This window comes from Octopus bimaculoides, chromosome 5, assembly GCF_046866305.1.
Source record: "Octopus bimaculoides isolate indiv1 chromosome 5, ASM4686630v1, whole genome shotgun sequence".
NCBI lineage: Eukaryota > Metazoa > Mollusca > Cephalopoda > Octopoda > Octopodidae > Octopus > Octopus bimaculoides.
The window spans coordinates 126598777-126619486 of NC_142932.1; the positions used below are offsets into that span (position 1 = coordinate 126598777).

General features: G+C 37.1%; 1 protein-coding gene across 1 annotated transcript in view; it reads right to left on the reverse strand.

Annotated features, from left to right (window-relative positions):
• Positions 1 to 13939, reverse strand: part of LOC106867824 (cholinephosphotransferase 1) — a 58856-nt gene extending 44917 nt beyond the window's left edge. The window contains exon 1 of the mRNA XM_014912849.3: positions 12916 to 13939. Within this exon, the coding sequence (XP_014768335.1) occupies positions 12916 to 13152 (237 nt within the window). The 5' untranslated portion in view covers positions 13153 to 13939. The remainder of the gene's footprint in view (positions 1 to 12915) is intronic.
• Positions 13940 to 20710: the final 6771 nt, after the last annotated feature.

The following is a 20710-nucleotide window of genomic DNA, read 5'->3' on the forward strand; positions in this document are numbered from 1 at the left end:
CTGTCCCATTAGAGATTCATATCTTACAAATCAATATCCTAGAATTAATTCTCTTCTTCTGCAGTGTAGCATATTGCTGTATTAATTATGATATGACAGATGTAAATGTCATCACTTGATTAATTAGCAAGTACCATACTGAGGCAATTTGTCCTAAAAAAACATTTGAATTTTCTTGGCTTGTAAACTGAGGCATAGATTCCTACAACAACCATTATATAAAAAAACAAATTTTCAATATACCCTTTAAAACATTAGCACTCAAAACCATACAACACAACTGATTTAACATGTTGGAAATGCTTCCATCTTCAAATATCAGTTACTGAATTTCCAAGACACAAAAATTATTTGCCCTTTTCAACTTCATGAATTTTTTTTCTTTTTCTGTTATTATCACTTGTCTTCACAAACAACAAAGCTTAATTCTGTCCCATTCTGTGAGAAAAGACAAACTGAAATCATCAACTTAACATTCTGAAATCATAATGGCTAGAACAACAGAATGGAAACAATTCTGGGAGTTATTTCTTAACTCTGCTGCTAACAAAGGGATTCATTCTGCAAGTGAAGAGCAATGTCTTGAAGGAATATAGCATGATAACAGATCAGGAGCAATGGTCACAAATGGAGTGGTGCGTTTAAATTTGACTTCTACGAAATGTAGTGAGCATACTTTACAGGATGAACAACAGAGTGAGGAATCAGATAAATGGTAAGAGAAAAGATTGCACTGGCATGGGCATGTGTATGGCACATGGATGATGACAAAAGGTGAGAAGTGCCAAATACGGAAAGAAAGGAACCTAAAGAAAAGGAAGAAACAGAGAGGGAAGTTGCAGAGATTAATCTCAAGAGATTGAAACAAACAAAAGAGGGGAATGACAGCAAGAGATAGAAAGAAATGACCTGCAGATAACCAGTCTGACCCATGGCTAAAAAAAAAGTAGGATATGGTGGTGAAACTGCTTGCAAAGCCATTGGGGTTCATCAGTGAAGAGTTGTATATCTAAAGCAATGGTTCTGAATGGCAGCCCCCAGGGCCTCATGCAGCCCCCAGGGCCTCATGCAGCCCCCAGGGCCTCATGCAGCCCCCAGGGCCTCATGCAGCCCCCAGGGCCTCATGCAGCCCTCAAGCATCCTTCCAGCAACCCTCTACAGTCTTTTCTCAATAATAATTTTTTCTTTAATTGACTTGTGTTTTAGTTGTTTTTGGTGTGACCCCTTAAAAAAAAAATCCAGGATTTGGCTCTGGCCCAGATATTAAAACGGCTGAAAACCACTGAACCAGAGTGTAATCAAGATGAAAGAGAGGTGAGCAGACGATGTCCATCACAGAGCTGAGGAAAAAAGTTTCCATTGATTAACATCAGTGACAAGTTATAAATAATTACAGAACATTTTAGTTTGGAACAATGGTGAAGAACACAATGAAACAAAACAAATACAAGAAAATAACAAAGCAACATAACAGACATGATATGAATGAATATAAAACCTGCAAACCATGAGTGATATAATTTCTGTAAATGTATCCAGACTTGGGACCAAAATGAACTATTAAATAATTTAATAGTTTCTTCTTATCCTTGTTTCTATGAGTTTTCCTTTGTGTGTCACAGTTTTCATAGTTTTCCTCTGCAGACCATAAAAGGTAACTAAAAGAGGTTGAGGAAGGATTTGCACTCTGACCTCATAAGACCTTCATAAGTAAGGACTACTCCAAACAGACCCATGGGTTGGCGGGCGTGGTGTAGAGGCATCATCTCCCAGTAGTAACAGGGGAACACAGAAACATGGTGAAGAAACATGGGAGAAGATAAAAATGGTAGAGGTAGGGTGTCAGAGCACATTCTCAAAGTACAAGAAGGTGAGCCCAAGAGAGAATCTGGTGTTTGGGGATGGGGAGTTAGTTTCATAGGAGTGTAAAAGGAAAAGAGTGGTGGAGTAAATTAAGAAGGGAGCTGGATTATAAGGCAAGGTGGAGAGGCAGGGAAGAGGGAGATGTTGAGTAGATAATGGTGTGAATAGGGAGTGAAAGACAAGCATAGATATAGGAGGGTGTTTGAGAATGCTAGCAAATATGGGAAGTGTTAAGATGGAGTACGGCAGAGGAGAGAGATGTCTGGAAGCACAGAAGCTCTCCAAACCTTGAACTGCAGTTTCAGGTTCAGCATTCTGTTTCTGCATTCCGCATTGTGTTAGCAGCAGGGCCTAACACAATGTGGAATAAGCACTTACTTTAGTGATTCACAACTGTTCTAACCCTTTAGCATTCAAGTCCACTCTGTCAAATATAATTCTTGTTTTTTCACATTGCTTTCAATTAATCAGGCATTATCTTGTAGTACTGAGATTTCAATGATGCAATTATTTTATCTTTTAGAATGACATCGTCAGGCAAGTGTGAGAGGCCAGATCTGGCTGGCTTGAATGTAGAACAGGAAGAATATTTGAGTCAGATATGGTCATTTTAAATACTGAAGTGTTTGTTCTTTCTGTGGAAGATAAGATTGATGATCAACGTTATGCCTGACTTAGTCCTGTTGAATTTTACACCAATGACTGTTCAAACTGACATCAAATTGACTTGGTTAAGTTTTAAATTCCTCAATGTGAAGGTCATGGAAGTGTTACAAACTAGGACAAAGAGTTGAGATATTTTTATGCATGACATGATGATGATGAGTCTTTTATTCTTTTACTCATTTCAGTCATTGGACTGCGGCCATGCTGGGGCACAACCTTGAAGGATTTCAGAAGTATGAATTGACCCCAGGACTTATTTTTTAAGCCTGGTACTTATTCTATCAGTCTCTGTTGCCAAACTGCAAAGTTCAGGGATATAAACACACCAACACCAGTTGTCAAGCAATGATGGGACATACACAGACATTCAACAGGCTTCTTTCAGTTTCCCCCAACCAAATCCACTTACAAGGCTTTGGTTGGCCCAAGGTTATAGTAGAATACACTTGCCCAAGGTACCATGCAGTGGGATTGAACCCAGAACCACATGGATGGGAAGCAAACTTCTTACCTGTACCTTTGATGATGATGATGATGATGATGATGATGATGATGATGATGGTGATGATGGTGATGACATGCCACAAGATTACTTCCTACTTAACATAATGCATTTCTCTCCAGCATTAAATCGCCAGGAAACTGGATTCACTTGGTGTTACTGTTAATCCATTCTAATGTGGGTCAGAGTTCAAATTTGAAGAAGAGTTGTAACAGTTGTGCAGCTGTGTATGAAGTACACTGGAGCTAAGTGACTGGGGTGCAATCCGACAGAGAGGGAACTGAAACCAACCCTTAACTGATTACAGAAGGCTGAGGGTGGAAGCGAAATGCTAACTCTCTAATTTGGAGACTACAATACTAGGGAAAGACGCGTCGAGCAACAAGCTCAACATGTTCACTACAAACAACAGTAAGTAGGTCATTTTGGTGAAATGGTATCGGCATTTCTGAACTTGTACCTATATACCCGGACTGTAAGGTTCTTGCCTTTCAAATAACTGGTTTTCACACAAAACAATAGAAAACAACACACAAATCAATTTATGAGTTGCAAAAGATTTGTATATTTGAAAGTGACAGTACAGAATTTGATACAATAAACTTTGTATTTCAATACAATATGTCATTGATAACACTGAAATATTGTCAATTATCGTTTGTTATAAAGATGTCTGCCAACTTAATCCAGGTGAACAATATGACTGTAGCTGTCTTAGAATGCATTCACTGCAAACAATACAGATTAAATTTTAGAAAGTATCTACTTTGTTAGTTAAACCAAAGGTGTTAGGTACAGTGCCGGACCAAATATCTGGCAAGCTTAGGACCGGAAGTGGCCCAGATTTCAGGATTTTCCAGTTTCCTGGAGACAGCCTCAATTTGTACATAAAATAAACTATGAGCAGCAAAGAGCTAAGTCATGTTTAACAGATTTATATTAATATTCTTTCAGCTTCGTAGTTTAGGATTTCCAAATGAAGTAGTTCTGGAGAGGTAGGCATGGAAAAAAAAAGTTTAGCGTAATATCGGGGAGAAGAAGAATGACATTATTAAATTGGATGCCCTTCCTAATGCCAACCACTCCGAGAGTGTAGTGGGTGCTTTTTTATGTGTTAAGAATTGTTTTCCTATTATTTATTTTAACCCTTTTCTTACCAGGTTTCTGTTGAGATGCTCTCTGTTTCTTTCATTTACTTTAAATATAACAAAGAATTTAGTAAAATAACTTAGTTATCATTAAGCTAGTGTTAGGAACATAAATTGTGACTAAGGTTTGGTGGGTGACTTTAATTCAAAACTTTTGAAAACAAGACCAACCCACCTGAAACTGCCAGAGGTGGTTTCAGGTGGGTTGATATCAAAAGGTTTAAGGAAATTAAGCTGAAGAATGATTTTTGAAGGCTTAGCTTTTAGGGTCTTCGGCTCACAATTATAAAGTCTTGAGTTTGATTCCTGACAGCATGTTGTATCCTTGAGCAAGACACTTTATTTCATGTTGCGCCAGTCCACTCAGCTGACAAAAATGAATAGTACCTGTATGTCAAAGGACTAACCTTGTCATATTCTGCATCACTCTGAATGCCCTTGAAAACTACGTTAAGGGCACACATGTCTGTTGAGTGTTCAGCCAGATTCATGTTAATTCCACGAGGAGGTTGTTCCAGTGATCAGATCAAGTGGAACCCTCGTCTTTGTAACTGATGGAATGGAAGTTATTACTAGTCGGAGGAAGGGGGGGGGGGGGGGCAGAGTGCATGACCTACTTTTACAGGAATTGTAAGACTGGTGGGGAAAAAGAGAGGAAGAGTTATTACTCATGGCTTGTTGCCATAGGAAGCATCAGAATATTCTTCAAACTGGAGACCCAGTCTGAATGCTTGCAAGGAAACGGATTCTGCTAAAGGAACCCAAGAACCAGGAACAACACATTAAGCCTGTTGTCCCAGAAAAAACACAGTCCATCCAATAAGCATTCATACAATTTCAGTCACCAAGCCACAGAAGAAGACTGGCCCAAGGTGCTATGAAGTGGAATCAAACTTAAGCAGATTTATGATTCAAAGATTTCCAATTATACCCATCCCAATTTTGTCGGTATCACATGCCCTATCAGCGCTGGTGCCATATAAAAAGTACCCAGTGCACTTTGTAAAGTGGTCGGCATTAGGAAAAGCATCCAGCCGTAGAAACCTTGCCAAAACAGACAATGGAGCCTGGTACGGCTCCTGGCCTTACTAGCTCCTGTCAAACCATGCCAGCATGGAAAACGGATGTTAAATGATGAAGATGATATACCTAGGTCTATATTAGTCAATGTAACCTTCCGTTTTAAATCTGGTTGTCTGTGATTTGAGAGAAATTTTGTTTCTATTTCTAGCAGACTGAGTAGCTACAAAGAGCTTTTTCATTGGCTCATATGAAGCCTCAATTGGGTCTAAGTCAGCCACTATAGTTACTTGCAGATTAAGTCTAATCTAAATGCAGAATGTGTTCGACGGGTACGGAGTGGTTGTTATCTACATAGGAGTGAAGGTATGATTAGATGAGGAAACTAAAAAGGTTGCTGATATGAAGAAAAGCATAACTGCAATGAATGTCAGAAAGTTGTATCAAGGTGACAGGATCAATGATTGGACAGAAGCAGTCCTGATTCTTAAAAGATTGATAACTGATCTATTTATTGGCTGCCGCCTCTCCTTAAAGACTACTGATTGCATGTCACTTAAATTAACAACAACAATAATAATAAATTGATATTAAAACAAGGGTAGACCACTGCCCAAGGGTAGACCACTGCTAAAGACTTGAAGAAGTAAGCAATCTTAACTAAGGTAAAAATGAAATACATTAACTATAGTATTATTCTGCAGTGGTATGTTCACTCAGTGAAGCTTTAGCAAGGTCCTGTACAGTGTACTACATCCTTACTTGTATATCAGAAAAACACCATATAGCTACACCTGAAACCATAGTTCTAGTGGACAAAGAAATTTTAGTGCCCCACTGAGCAGTGGATTCTATTACCAACATACCAAGCATAACTGTAAGGTTAAAAAGCATGCTTGGAGACCATATGTTGTGGGTTCCGTCCCATGGTGTAGCACCTCAGGTAATTATCTTCAGCTATAACTTCAAATTGAATGTGCTGAATGAAGTTCAAGAGACAGAAGTGTATGGAAGTCTAGCATATGAACATGTATGTGTGTGTTTATGTGTATGCTGCTTAGAGCTGGTGATGTTTGTGTAATGTAAAATAACAGTTCAATAAATATCCATTGGGAAAACAAGCATCAAACTTAGAAATATATACTGGGGTTGATATGCTAGACAAGTGGTTCCCAAAGTGGGTGGTGCTGCCCCCCTGGGATGATGGAAAGTTCCAAGGAAGCATTGAAGAAAAGTGGGGTGATAATGGGGTAGCGATTCATGTAAAAACAAGAAAATAATGGGGTCATTAGGTTAAGTTCTATTTGTGAAAAACAGTGGCTTTGAATTTGCTTTAGAAAGAGTTCTGTGTCTGTGAGGGTTAGTTGGGGTATGGGAGCTAGGAATGTCACCTGGTCGTCAAGAGAGGGGAGCCTGTATTTGGTACAAAGATTCTAATTCATTTGGAGAGTGATAAAGATTAATGAATTTTGGACAACTGAAAAATGAAAGGGAAAGCTGACCATAGTGAAATTGAACTCAGAATATTATACATAAAAGAAAAATGCTTTATAAGTAAATAGCCAACAGATGAGTGACCAGTGAATGGCTAACAGATGAGTGACCAGTGAATAGCCAACAGATGTGTTTAGTGACCAGCACATCATGGCTACAACCAACTGTAGCTTCTCTTTGGAAATCACCTTCTGGTAAGACATGTATGACCAGTAACTATTAAATAACATATGATTGTTTCAATCCACAAGGCTCGTGGGTCAAAATCCTCCACTATTTATTTCTGAGCAGACAACAACTATTGGGTCATCACGTAAATAATGCAGTTTTCTCAATTGCATGAACTAAAAGTCGGAGGGGGACAGGATAAATTACCTGCAACAACTTGCTATAAAAGCAGGTAGTAGTTTTACATTGTCCTTATTCTTAGTGCAAGTTTTGAAGAGTGCAGTTCGATTTTAACAGTTATTTTTTCAAAACTATAATGGAAATGACAAAGGTGCATATTCAGCATATTTTGCTTTATGAGTTCAATAAAGGCAACAACGCAATGGAAAGTGCAAAGAATATTAATGCAGTAATTGGGTATCGGACAATAAGGGTAAGCTAGTGTCAGTGGGGGTTCCAGAAATTCCGAGCCGGAAACTACAGCCTAGAAGACAAGCCTCATCCTGGAAGATCTGTCGAGCTCAACAAGGACATCCTACAAACCCTGATGGAACAAAATCCCATCATAACTGTTAAGGAACTAGGAGAGAAGCTTGGAGTTGGTCATTCAACCATTCATCAACACCTGCATGCCGTTGGAAAAGTCAGCAAATTGGGTCAATGGATTCCTCACAAACTTTGCGAGTCTAATCGCACAAAGAGAATGAATGCGTGCTCTTCTTTGCTGTCATGTCTCACGAACGAACCTCTTTCGGACCGAACAGTGACTGGTGACAAGAAATGGGTTCTCTATGAAAATGTCAAGTGACACTGGGCTAAAGGTCTTCAACCGCATGAGGTGTTGTTATCTGTTTGGTGGGATAGGAAAGGTTTAGTCCACTTTGAACTTTTAAGCCCAAACCAAGCAATAACAAAGGAAATCTACTGTGGCCAGCTTGAGTGGCTTAAGTCAGCGCTAGAAGGAAAATGACAAGCTTTGGTTTCAGAACGAAAGGTGTTCTTCCATCAGGATAATGCTTTGCCACATACAATGCAGATGACATTCCAAAAGCTAGAGCAGTACGAATGGGAAACTATGCCTCACCTACCATATTCACCAGACATTGCCCCATCTGATTATCATTTATTCTGCAGTCTTTGAAATCATTTGGACAGAAAAAATATGAATAATGTAGATGAGGTCAGAACAGTACTGAAGGAGTATTTTTCATCATGGACAAGTAAATTTGGGAAGAGAGGCCTTGCAAGTCTAGCAGAGAGATGGAATAGCATTGTAGAAAATGAAGGAGAGCATAGTTCAGATTTAAAAAGAAATTTGTTTATCATACTTAATTTTGCAAAATAAAAGTATAAAGAAAGTGCATTATTTATGGCATGTCCCAATATTTTAGATTTGTAAAAATCCTTGCATTATGAATGTCTTGGCTAAAAATAAACAACAACGTTGATACATTAACACAAATATAAACACGCACACACAACAGGTGTGTGTTTATTGTGGGAACAAAGCCATAGAACGTGATATGTTTAAACTGAAAAATGGTGGTGGTGATGGCGGTGGCGGTGCTAAGTGCGAAATAACAGGATAAAAGGAACCTGTTACATTTTGAGAGGTAGATGTGGAAATATGAGCTAAGTAGACATGAAGTAGTAAATGAGAAGTACCGAGTGATTCAGCTATTATATGAACAAGTGTAAACAATAAACAACATTCTTAGATGGAAAGGAAAAAACTGTCTGCGTAAACACGCTTGGTGTCGTCAACGTGCTTATTTATCATCATCTGCAAACTATGTTGTGACTTCGATCCAGAACTGTCATCCAGTGTGTGTGTGTGTGTGTGTGTGTGTGTGTGCGTGTGTGACAGAATTATGACATTTATAATACGTTTCCTTCATGCGACTCCTCCTCACTCGGGACAAGATCGTTATAGGATGGGTAATCGGTGTACTCGGTGTCCCCTCCCCCCACCGCCTATTATGTACTCAATTTACCGTACATTAGTTGTAGATGGATGTAGCAAGGTCATCCCAGACATGTGGAATTTGGTTCATACAGAAATGCATTAACAGAGTCCCCTGAGAGCAGCGGTAAAAGTTGGGGAAGAAAATACACACTTTTCTTAATGTTTGGAAGGGATTTATTTAATCCCGCTGAAACAATTACAACATATGACTAGAGTTTAATTAAGGCATTTAATTTAACTCTAGTCAAATGATCTGTACACAGGACGAAAAGATTCAACAATCGGGTTGTCGATATTTAACGAAAGACTTTTAAGTGATTGAGAAAAAACAAGTTTTGAATGTTTATAATGACTTTATCAAAATTTACATAAGTAAAAGAAACAAAAATAGAGGAGGCGAGAGAAGATTTCTTTTGTAGGATCAATGTGTTTGTAAAAAGACTGGATTATAGCCATGCGATTTAATCTCATCTTTCAGGAAAATTATGGTATTAACAGGGAAGATTTAAAAACAAAACATAACAGTAAAATAAAAACTTAGACCAACTTTCACCTTCTAAATAAGACAAATGAAAGGAACTGGGCCTATATAATAGCAGCACTTATCGATCGATCGATACAATATTAAATCAGTTAACATTAACCCAGCTCACCAAACTATATAAGTTGTGGCACCGTGGAGAAGTACGCACATTCACGCTATTCTGTAACATATTATACAGAGGTATTTTTTTTATTATATAACTGAAGTATTTTGTTAGTGTGTAGCAGCGGTGAGAGGAGGGTGGCTAATCCACCTACCATCAAGATTATAATAGTCACAAGATTGGACAACGTAAAGGAATTGCGAACCTGAAAAACAACCGGGGGGGGGGGGGACTTCGACAGTGATTTGAAATATTTGTGAGAAAATTTTTATTTCATCGTGCGAGGAAAAAAATATTTGACGAGGGATGGACTTCCAAACAGACCATTCCTAAAGACGAAATAGTTATTAAAAAGACACTCCTGTTTACGGGACTCTACACAAACACACACGCACGAGTGCGCAAATTCTTCGGTTGTATTTAAATTGGGTTTTAAACTTTTTGCATAAACTTTTGGCACGATATCCTTGAAATACAATTATTTTGAATAAGAATTTGTAGGTAATGGATTTTGGAGATAAAAATAGGTTTCTTTTGTGTTGAGATCGTTGACATTTCCACCACAAATGCGTATTTTAGACAGTAATACGATATTTTACAGCAACATTGGTGGTTAATGTTTACGTTATTGCTCGGTCATTTACCTTTGCTTTTCGCTTCCTTATATAACGTTTTTTTGCGAAGCTGTTCACCGAAATATTTTACGCTTTTCTATTTCATGCACATTGCTACTGTATGAAATATCTATTACAAACAGCAAGACCATAATGTCAGTGGGAAGGAACCGTCCGATTAAATCGACCACGATACTTTCTATCGACCCCAGAACATTGGCGATAAAATCGATTTTGGACGAGATTCGAACGCAGGAAGTAAAAAATATCCCAAGTTCGTCTTTTGTCCTGACCATTCTATAATAGAAAAACATCGACAATAATACCAAAACATCGTGTTTAAACAAGAGTCAGTGAATGATTTTCTTCGTGGTCGATCGATCTGCTAAAAATAACACAGAAATCTGCCTCAAATTCCATTCAACTATAAGAAAAGGAGGGGATCTCCTGGTTGAAACACCTTCCATCAGACATCGCAGTCAAGATTTAACAAACGTTATTACAAACATTTTTATCAATGGGGCATTGGCACACAGCCGTTCTGCCTTGATTCTTTGTCTTTATTACTTTTTTTCTCTGGGTGTGTGTGTGTGTGTGTGTGTGTGAATAAATGAGTTGAGGTAATTAGACCTTGACTTTTTACGTTCAAGAAAAGATTTCGCCGGGTTTAAACCATTCTATGGTTTAAAGTACCAGCGATACTCGGAGGTCGATCATTCATCAGTTCAAATCAACGATATAAATGTAAAACTGTCGATACACAAGTATATACCCATACACAGAGACACAAACACACACACATATGGAGATGCACAAAACACATACATACGGAGACGCACAAATACACATACGGAGATACACAAACACACACATACAAACGGAGACACACACACACACACGTAGATACATAAATACACACGCACTCGAATGTTCTGGAGTGTTCGTTTTTTTTTGTTTCCTGCAGGTTTGCTTATAAAAAATATTACTATAATAATAATTTACCGAATTAAAAATGAAATATGGCCAATAATGTTCAGCCTTGGAAAGAAATCTCGATATCCGTAGTGAAAGCTACAATATTGGGGTTTCAAGTGATCAGAGAAGCAGGTACAGAGTTCGATCAGTAATTGTGTGTGCGGCATGCTTTAAACATCTGGGTCTAATTCACCGCTGAACATACGTAATAGAAGCAAAATAAAGGCAAAGAAATGTGTTGAGCATAAGCTAATCTTAGACTAGAGCTGTTCGAAATGAACAGATAGGTGTAAACAATATAGGTATTTTCTGAATGGTAGTGGTAGAAGAGTGTAGTGGCAGTTTATCAGTTGTAATAATAATGAACTAATAATGAGGTTAGTTTAGACTGGATCTCCTGGTTTAGGTTAAAAGATTTCATGGGCAACTGTCGAATAATAATATTGAAGTTTGTGTGTGGGAGATATTGAGAATGAATGCAGATGTTAGCAGTGGTAGCAGCAATTGGGTGTGTTATATAAATAATATAAACAGAAAAAACACCCAAGATGGTCGCTAATGACGGAGAAATTGGGTAAGGGGAGTACGTGGGTTTATTATAAAGGGATTTGGAGGTGATAAAGCGAAACAAACAAAAAAATGGGATTAAAAATGAATAGTAGGGAACGAAAGATGATTGTGGTGATAAAGGAAAGGAAAAACAATAAACAAAAACACATGTTAGACCAGTGAGTGAAGCATGTGATGGCCTCGGGTTAGGTTTGTCATGAACGATTCATTGAATAACGTTCGAGTGTGTGAGAGAGAAAGAGAGAGAGAGAGAATGTGTGAGTGTGTGTGAGAGAGAGAGAGAAAGGAGAGAGAGAGAGAAAGGAGAGAGAGAGATGAATCGAAGAAAGTAGGAAAAGTTTTCGAGATTTAGTGACGTGTATGGGTGGAAGGAGATAGACAGACAGACAGATAGAGCTATAGATAAATAGATAGACAGACAGACAGATAGATAGATAGATAGATAAATAGATAGATAGATAGATAGAAAAAAACCAAACTTTTAAAAGGTAATCGCTATTCATTCGAATATCAATAAAACTATATAACGAACAATTTAGTATTGAACCAGCTCGCTATTAATGTTGATAACTCCATCTGTTCAATATATGTGACTTTTATTGAATTCGAGTTAAGTAATATCGATTAATAAAAACTGGCACAGGGTCACAAATTGGCCAGTCCCGATCTGACTGCTATTTCTGTTCACAGAAGGACAAAATACAAAGATGACCTCGGTATGATACGAACTTACAACATAAAAGGTTACAATTAAGTAGGGTAAACATTAACCTTAAATAGTTTATTTAGCTATAGTAGACGGGATGATATTAATAAAGACTGGCTTGGTGTTAAACTCCAAACACGTCGTAAACAGACATAGAATATATATATATATATATATATATATATATATATATATATGCGCGCGTGTGTGTGTTGTATTAAATATTGTTTTATATCAAGCGAAATATTAATTACATATAATTAATTGCTAATTTAATGAAAAGAAGGGAATCGTTTGTAAGTGAAGGCGCTTGACAGTTGAAGAAAGGGGAAATGACTAGAAGGGGGAGTGACTTGATATTTCAGTTTATTCGTTTATTAATTAGACGGGTAATTGATATATTTGTTCTTGTGGTGTGGGTATTAATAATGGTAGTAAAGGTAAGGATGAACCCAATGTCCTGAACGGAGTCGGTAAGTTACTCACAAACCGGAGAGAGAGAAAAGAAACGAGATATTTAATGTATATAGTTATGACTATCATGTTATTTTTAAGGTGCTTGGTTATCAAACTTACCTTATGTTTAGCATCAGGACTGTAGTAAACCATCACCAGAGTGGTCATAATGTTCAAAACAAGACCGGTGGCCGTAATAGCATTAGGAGCCCACCAACGGGGCACTTGCTCAACTAACCATCGCCAAAATTTCTGCATGACCGGTTCAAGAAGAGACGAACCTTCTGCCTTGTACTGATGTTCCAATAACCGTCGAAGTTGAATATTTGTTAGAACCTCTTTGCTCTTGGTCACCATGGTTGCAAATTTTTTTAAGGAACAGTAAAAGAATATATATATGTATCGTTTTAACTTATCACTGGTGGTAGAAGAAGTTTTTCTTTTATCTTGGATCTTTCGACAACAAATTATTATTAGGGAGCAGCGTCCAATGTGTTGATATACATATATAAATATTTATAATGTATAAATATATATCATTGCATATATCTATCTATACGAATAGAATAACAAATTTGTTACCAAGTCATCGGTTGATCGGAAAATTAAGTCCTCGGTCAAAGTAAGTCTGTTCCTTTCACTTCGAATTGTGTTGCTTTTCCCACTTCATACATTTATCTGAATGACTGTGTCTTTGTACGGGTTCTTGCATGAAAATAACTTGCTATTTCTTTTCTTTTAAGCCATAATTACGTTTTTTTTTAAACCTCATATTTTGGAATGACTTTCTTTTGAGACGAGAAGAAAGAAATCCAAAACTCGAGATATTTTCAGACAAGTCATCAATTGAGGAAGGAAAAAAAAATACGAAGATAGTGATAAAGATAAGCTGAATGACAGAGACGTGTCTACATCAACTTAAGTATAATCGAAGGTAAAAAAAAAATAAAAGCGTCGCCCTCCCCTTGAACACGGTCGTCGCCCTGTCGTCGTTGTCGTCGTCCCTCGACAATCCAACTCTGACCGATTTGTCTTTTTTCCCACGAAAACAAGGCACAACTCAGGCGTTCCACATACAGTCACCCAGCATTACCTCCCTTCATTGCTTCACTCCGCACGCAAAGGTAAGATGGTCACCAACATCATTGCCACTACGACTACTACTACTATTGCTTGCTGCTGCTGCCAATAATAATAAACGGCTTCTTGCGTCACGACGGTGGAGGCGCAATGGCCCAGTGGTTAGAGCAGCGGACTCGCGGTCATAGGATCGCTGTTTCGATTCCCAGACTAGGCGTTGTGAGTGTTTATTGAGCGAAAACACCTAAAGCTCCACGAGGCTCCAGCAGGGGGTGGTGACGAACCCTTCTGTACTCTTTCACCACAATTTTCTCTCATTCTTTCTTCCTGTTTCTCTTGTACACGTATTTCGAAGGGCCAGCCTTGTCACGCTGAATATCCCCGAGAACTACGTTAAGGGCACACGTGTCTGTGGAGTGCTCAGCCACTTGCACGTTAATTTCACGAGCAGGTTGTTCCGTTGAACGGATCAACTGGAACCCTCGACGTCGTAAGCGACGGAGTGCCAACAACAACAACGTCACGACGGCAACAACAGTCACTGCGATCGACTCCAGCGACACCACCACCGCCGCCGCCACCATCAAGTTACAATATTAGTTTTAAACTTTAATTTCATTGACTTGAGCTAAGTTATCAACAAGCAAAGTCTGGAACCAACTATGCGGTTGTAGTCATTTCGCTTCTTTTAGGACACCAATATCTTTAAGGAAGGCATGAACGGCACAGCATCCCCTTATCACATCATGAAACGCCTGACTACTTGTAACTGTGGAAGCAATTAGTTTGTAAAGAGAGAATTATTTTATATGTATATATATATATATATATATATATATATATATATATATATATATGGGAGAATATACAAATAATAACAACAGACGAGGACAGGTGGTGTAAATAACAAAAGTATATATTAGTATGACGCTCGGGAATACGGAAAGTCTTTGACGTTTCGAGCTACGCTCTTCAACAGAAAGAATACGGAGACAAGGAGAAAAACACGGAGAAAAAAAATTGAATAGTGTTCAGTCAACGGTCAATCATAATATATATATATATATATATATATATATATATATATATATGTATATATATATATGTGTGTGTATGTATGTATATATATATTCTTTTATTTGCTTCAGCACTGCTTTGGAGGGTTTTAGTCACGAACAGATCGATCTCAGAAATTATTTTTAGGCCTAATACTTATTCTCTTGGTCTCTTTTGCCAAACCGTTAAGTTACAGGGATGTAAACACACCAACGCTGGTTGTGAAATGGTGATGGGAAAACAAACAAAGACACACATGCATACATACATACATATATATATATATATATATATATATATATATATATATATATATATATATACATATATATATATATATATATATATATATATATATATATATATATATATATATACATATATATATATATATATATATATATATACATATATATATATATATATATATATATATATATATATATATATATATATATATATATACATATATATATATATATTACTGACAAAATTCTGTGCTGCATCTCTGAGATGCAGCACAGAATTTTGTCAATGAACAGGTCGCGGTCTCAAAGCGACGAAAATATTTTGACAAATTAAATTTAAATGTTGAAGTGAATCTAACGGATTTTGTGTGTTATTTTAAATGGCTTAAAAACACCTTCCACACTGCAATTGTTTATATATATATATATATATATATATATATATATTTAATTGGAGGTTGTGTTAACCTCATGAAGGTATGGTTTCATCCAAGTAAATACTGGTTCAATACCTAGTATTTTGTGGGGATGAATTTCCTTAAAATAATAGGTATGTATAAAACTATATAGTTTATATTCATTTAAAAGATAAAGAAAATGGAGATTGGGAAGTTGATAATTGTTTATTATTAACAGCAAATTGGTCATCTTCATTTAGAGATATTTCAATTAATACTGAATAAACACTATATATATATATGATGGGCTTCTTTCAGTTTTCATCTACCAAATCCACTTACAAAGCTTTGTTTGGACTGGGGCTATAGTAAAAGACTCTTGCCAAGGTGCCACATAGTAGGACTGAACCCGGAACCATGAGGTTGGGAACGAAGCTTCTTACCACACAGCCATGCCTACATTCTTTTATTCTTTCACTTGTTTCAGCCATTTGACTGTGGCCATGCTAGAGTACACCCTTAAGGGTGTTAGTTAAAGAAATCAACCCTGAGTCTTATTCTTTGTAAGCCTAGTACTTATTTTATCGATCTATTTTGCTGAACCGCTAGGTTATGGTGGCATAAACACACCAGCATCACTTGGCATGCAGTGGTGGGGAGACAAACACAGACACACATATAAATACATGTATATATATATTTATATATGTATATGTATACTGCGGGTTTCTTTCAGTTTCTGTCTACCAAATACACTTACAAGGCTTTGGTTGGGAAGCAAACTCCTTACCACACAGCCACTCCTACATCTATCTATTTATTTATATATGTACATACATGCATACATACATACATACATACATACATACATACATAATAAATGAAGGAGCCATTTTTAGTCCTCAAGGTGCTAATTGTAGCTCCAATGACATTTGCATAATGTTTTATATATATATATATATATATATATATATATATATATATATATATATATATATACTGGGTGCATGAATATATTGTCATCTAAATTACACCAAAATGAAAATAACACTGACATCTCATTCTAACAGATATATTTACCAAAATTACATAAAAATATCTTGAAATACTAAAGAGTAAATATATTCAATAAAATCACCATTCACTTCAACCACAGCTTCCAAATGATTTCGGAATCTCTTGCAACTCTTCTGGACGGTCTCCTTGTTTAAGTTGGTGAATGCTGCCATAACCCTTGCCTTCAGTTCATCTTTGATGTGACAAGGAGTTTTGTTGGTTTCTCGCTCAACTGGATCCCACACAAAATAACGAAGTGGGGTTGCAGTCTGGGGAGTTAGGTGGTCAGATGTTATGGGTGATGTGGTCGCAAAAATTCTCTGACAGCCACAACTGGGTTCTCCTGCTTGTGTGGCATGGTGCAGAGTTTTGTTGCCAGACATAGGGTCTTCCAACAGCCACTCTCTTGGTCGACCCAGGGCAGCACTATTTGCTCCAAGCACTTTATGTAGGCCTCTGTGTTGAGTCTGAGGTCATGCTGGAAGAGAAATGGAGGCATAACATCGACATTATTACTGATCAATCCAAACACCATGATGTTCACTGTATGTTTGATTTTAATCACTCTTGGTACATGTCCTCAGATTGCACTGCTCTCAGATTAACACCCAAACACTCTGAAACATTCATATTGGAGCTTCCGGCGCAAATGCCAAGCAGTACAGCATGTCATTTCCAAATTTCTGACAGAGTGAATTGCATCATGGTGCTGTTTTTCTCACAGATGGTGCCCAACTGCCCCTACTATACTGTGTAGTCAAGAAAATCAAAAACAAACAATATTCATGCATGAAATTGAAAATATAAAATGGCAACAATTTACCCATCGCACTCTGTATATATATATATATATATATACACACTCACGCACACACATAGAAATACATTCAATTAGAGGTTAAATTAACCTCATTATGTTTTATTAAATGCTATATCTCCATTTTCTTAATTTTCTTTCATATATATATATATATATATATATATATATATATATATAGTGTAGTATATTGCCACTTAAGTGTGGCTGACCCCTAGGGGTGGATGTTACTGTTGCTTTTAGCCCCAGGAGGACATCTCCTCCAGTTGGCTTATCGACACACTACTGTCCTGTTTGCCAAGGGAAGTTATCCCTCTCACCATGATCTGTAGCACGAAGGATCCGTTCGTGCTACAGATCATGGTGAGAGGGATAACTTCCCTTGGCAAACAGGACACAGTAGTGTGTCGATAAGCCAGCTGGAGGAGATGTCCTCCTGGGGCTAAAAGCAACAGTAACATCCACCCCTAGGGGTCAGCCATACTTAAGTGGCAATATACTACACTTTATCGTGCAGTTACTGTTAATACTTCATTTAGAGAATTAACATTGCTTATATATATATATATATATATATATATATATATATATGTATTTAAAACAATGATAATTTAAAACAATGATAATTTAGGTAAGATGTTTTTTGTATATAATATACATGTTATTATTATGGATGAAGGGATGATTATTGAATGGTTATTATTTTGATATTATGATATTTTTTAAATAATTTTTCTATCTTTATATAATAAGTATTTCATATTAATTCATTTGGTACTTATTGTTGGTTGAGATATATATCTAATTATTGTTCTACTTACGATCTGATGAGTAGCTATATTTTTGAATAGAACTTATTTTCGATAATTTCAATTGATTTTAATCGATTTAAATTTCTTTTCTATTTGAAAATTGGTTATGAAACACGTGTAATCTTTTTATTATATTTATCTTATGATATTTACTTTACTTTATATTATACTCATTTATTGTGCTTCTAATTATTAATTTTTCTATATGTGATAGTGGATTTTCATCGATGAATTCTTGAAAATTGGTTATTTTCCCTAAAACTATATATATATATATATATATATATATATATATATATATATATATGTATGTATATATACATATATGCATATCTATATATATTTATATATATGCATATATATAATGTATATATATATATATATATATATATATGTGTGTGTGTGTGTGTGTGTGTGTGTGTGTGTGTGTGTTTATATATATATGTATATATACACGTATGTGTATATGTAAGTATGTACATGTGTGTTTGTATTCATAAACGAGGGAACCATTTATGGTCACTCAGGGTGATATTTATAGCTGTCTGGTTACATTGCATAATGGTATATCAAATCCTTCCAAAATGATGGGATGACTGCAACTTGAAGCTTAGGAACCGATGTCCTTATAATCTTGGTTCACCTGTGACTTATTAACAACTTAAGATTCTAGAAAAGGAAGACATGATGTTCACAGTTTTCAAGAATTTAGATCTCGTATACAGTCCAGTTTTACAGCACCACCATCCCCGACCCTTGGATGCCTTTGTGAGAATTCATTGTGTTACATGTATTCAGACCCAACCTCTTGTTTCCTGTTCATCCTTATTTCTATTTTCAAACATTGACCTGCAATTGTTTAGGCTGGACATCAGCCTGACCAGTCTGACAGGCCCTGAAATGCTGATGGCTTTAGACTGTCCTCTGTTAACTATGTTTTCTTTTTATTCTTTTATTGGTTGCAGTCATTATACCGTGTCCATGCTGGGGCACCACCTGTAAGAAGTTTGTTTATGTCCTCAAAATTTAGGGGTTCAGTAGAAAGGGAACAATAGAATAAATACTAGGCTTAAAAGTAAGTATTGGAGGTGCCCCAGTATGGCCACAGTCCAAAAACTGAAACAAGTAAAATATTATACATAAAGAAGCAAAATACACAGACATTTTATGTTGGGTAGCACGTTAAAAGCGTCCAGTCCACTCTGTAAAGTGGTTGCATTTGGAAGGGCATCCAGCCGTAACAACCAGGCTAAAACTAACCTCACTTGAGCTAGGGCCATGTAATATGCTCTGAGTCCATTCTGCAGAGTGGTTGGCGTTTGGAAGGGCATCTTACCGTAAAAGTCATGCCAAAACTAACCTCACTTGTGCTAGGGCCATGTAAAATGCTCTGAGTCCATTCTGCGGAGTGCTTGGCGTTTGGAAGGGCATCCAGCCGTAAAAATCATGCCGAAATAGACAGGTAGTTTTTCTACCTGGCCGATTCCTGTCAACAGTCCTACCCATGCATGCATAGAAGATGGACGTTAAACTATGATATATGCGTCACAAAATTGACAAAGGGCTTCAATCAGCACCAGCATTGCTAGAAATAAGTGTCAAAACAACTCAATAACCACAGAAACACTATCTTAATGACTGACAAGGGAGGTAAGCTCTCTACGGTTGCAGATATAGCCAGAGCATCGATGATTTCACATTTTGATGCTGAACACGTCTTAATGTTTATCAGAGGCTCTCACTGCGCCTAGGGTTAAACTCAGCTCGCCTTCTCAGCTTATAAGATTTCCGTACGCTGATTTCATAAACGCTGAATAATATGGGTGGCTAATTCGCAATTTTACAATCTAATGGCAGTCATTAAAATAGTGCTTCTGTGGCTCTCATTTCTAGCAATACTGGTGCTTTAATGACGGATATATATTCTGCCTTCCGGTTGTAAAATTGCGAATTAGCCACCCATATTATATCCCCTACACCTTTCTGCTTGTCTCTGATTTTTTTTCTAATCCTCCAATCTCGCTGTCCCCTACCCATCTCTCCTCCTTCTACGTGACCTGTTTCCGGCCAGCCATGATGTTTCTTGGCCTTGTTGTCGACCACCAACACGTCTTGTGTCCATCTCCCATGTTCCTCCTTTTAGGCTTTTACTTCATACACGCCAGCTCAATTTGAATCGTTCTCAGTCGAAAGACGCCTGTTGTTATTTCTTGTTGTTGTATGCGTAATTGTGTACCATGTTCTCCGTTTTTTGGTTTGTTTTTTTCTTCGTCTTTGTTGCCGTACACATTCGCTAGCATTCTTACAAAGGTGTCTAAGGCTCTTAGCTTAGACATTTGTGGGGCATCCAGATCGAACCATCTCAAGCGTAACTGTCCGAAATGGTCGTGACCTCTGGGACTTGACTGAGGAAAGAAAGCTACGAATGACCCGTCTTTTTTTTGCCTG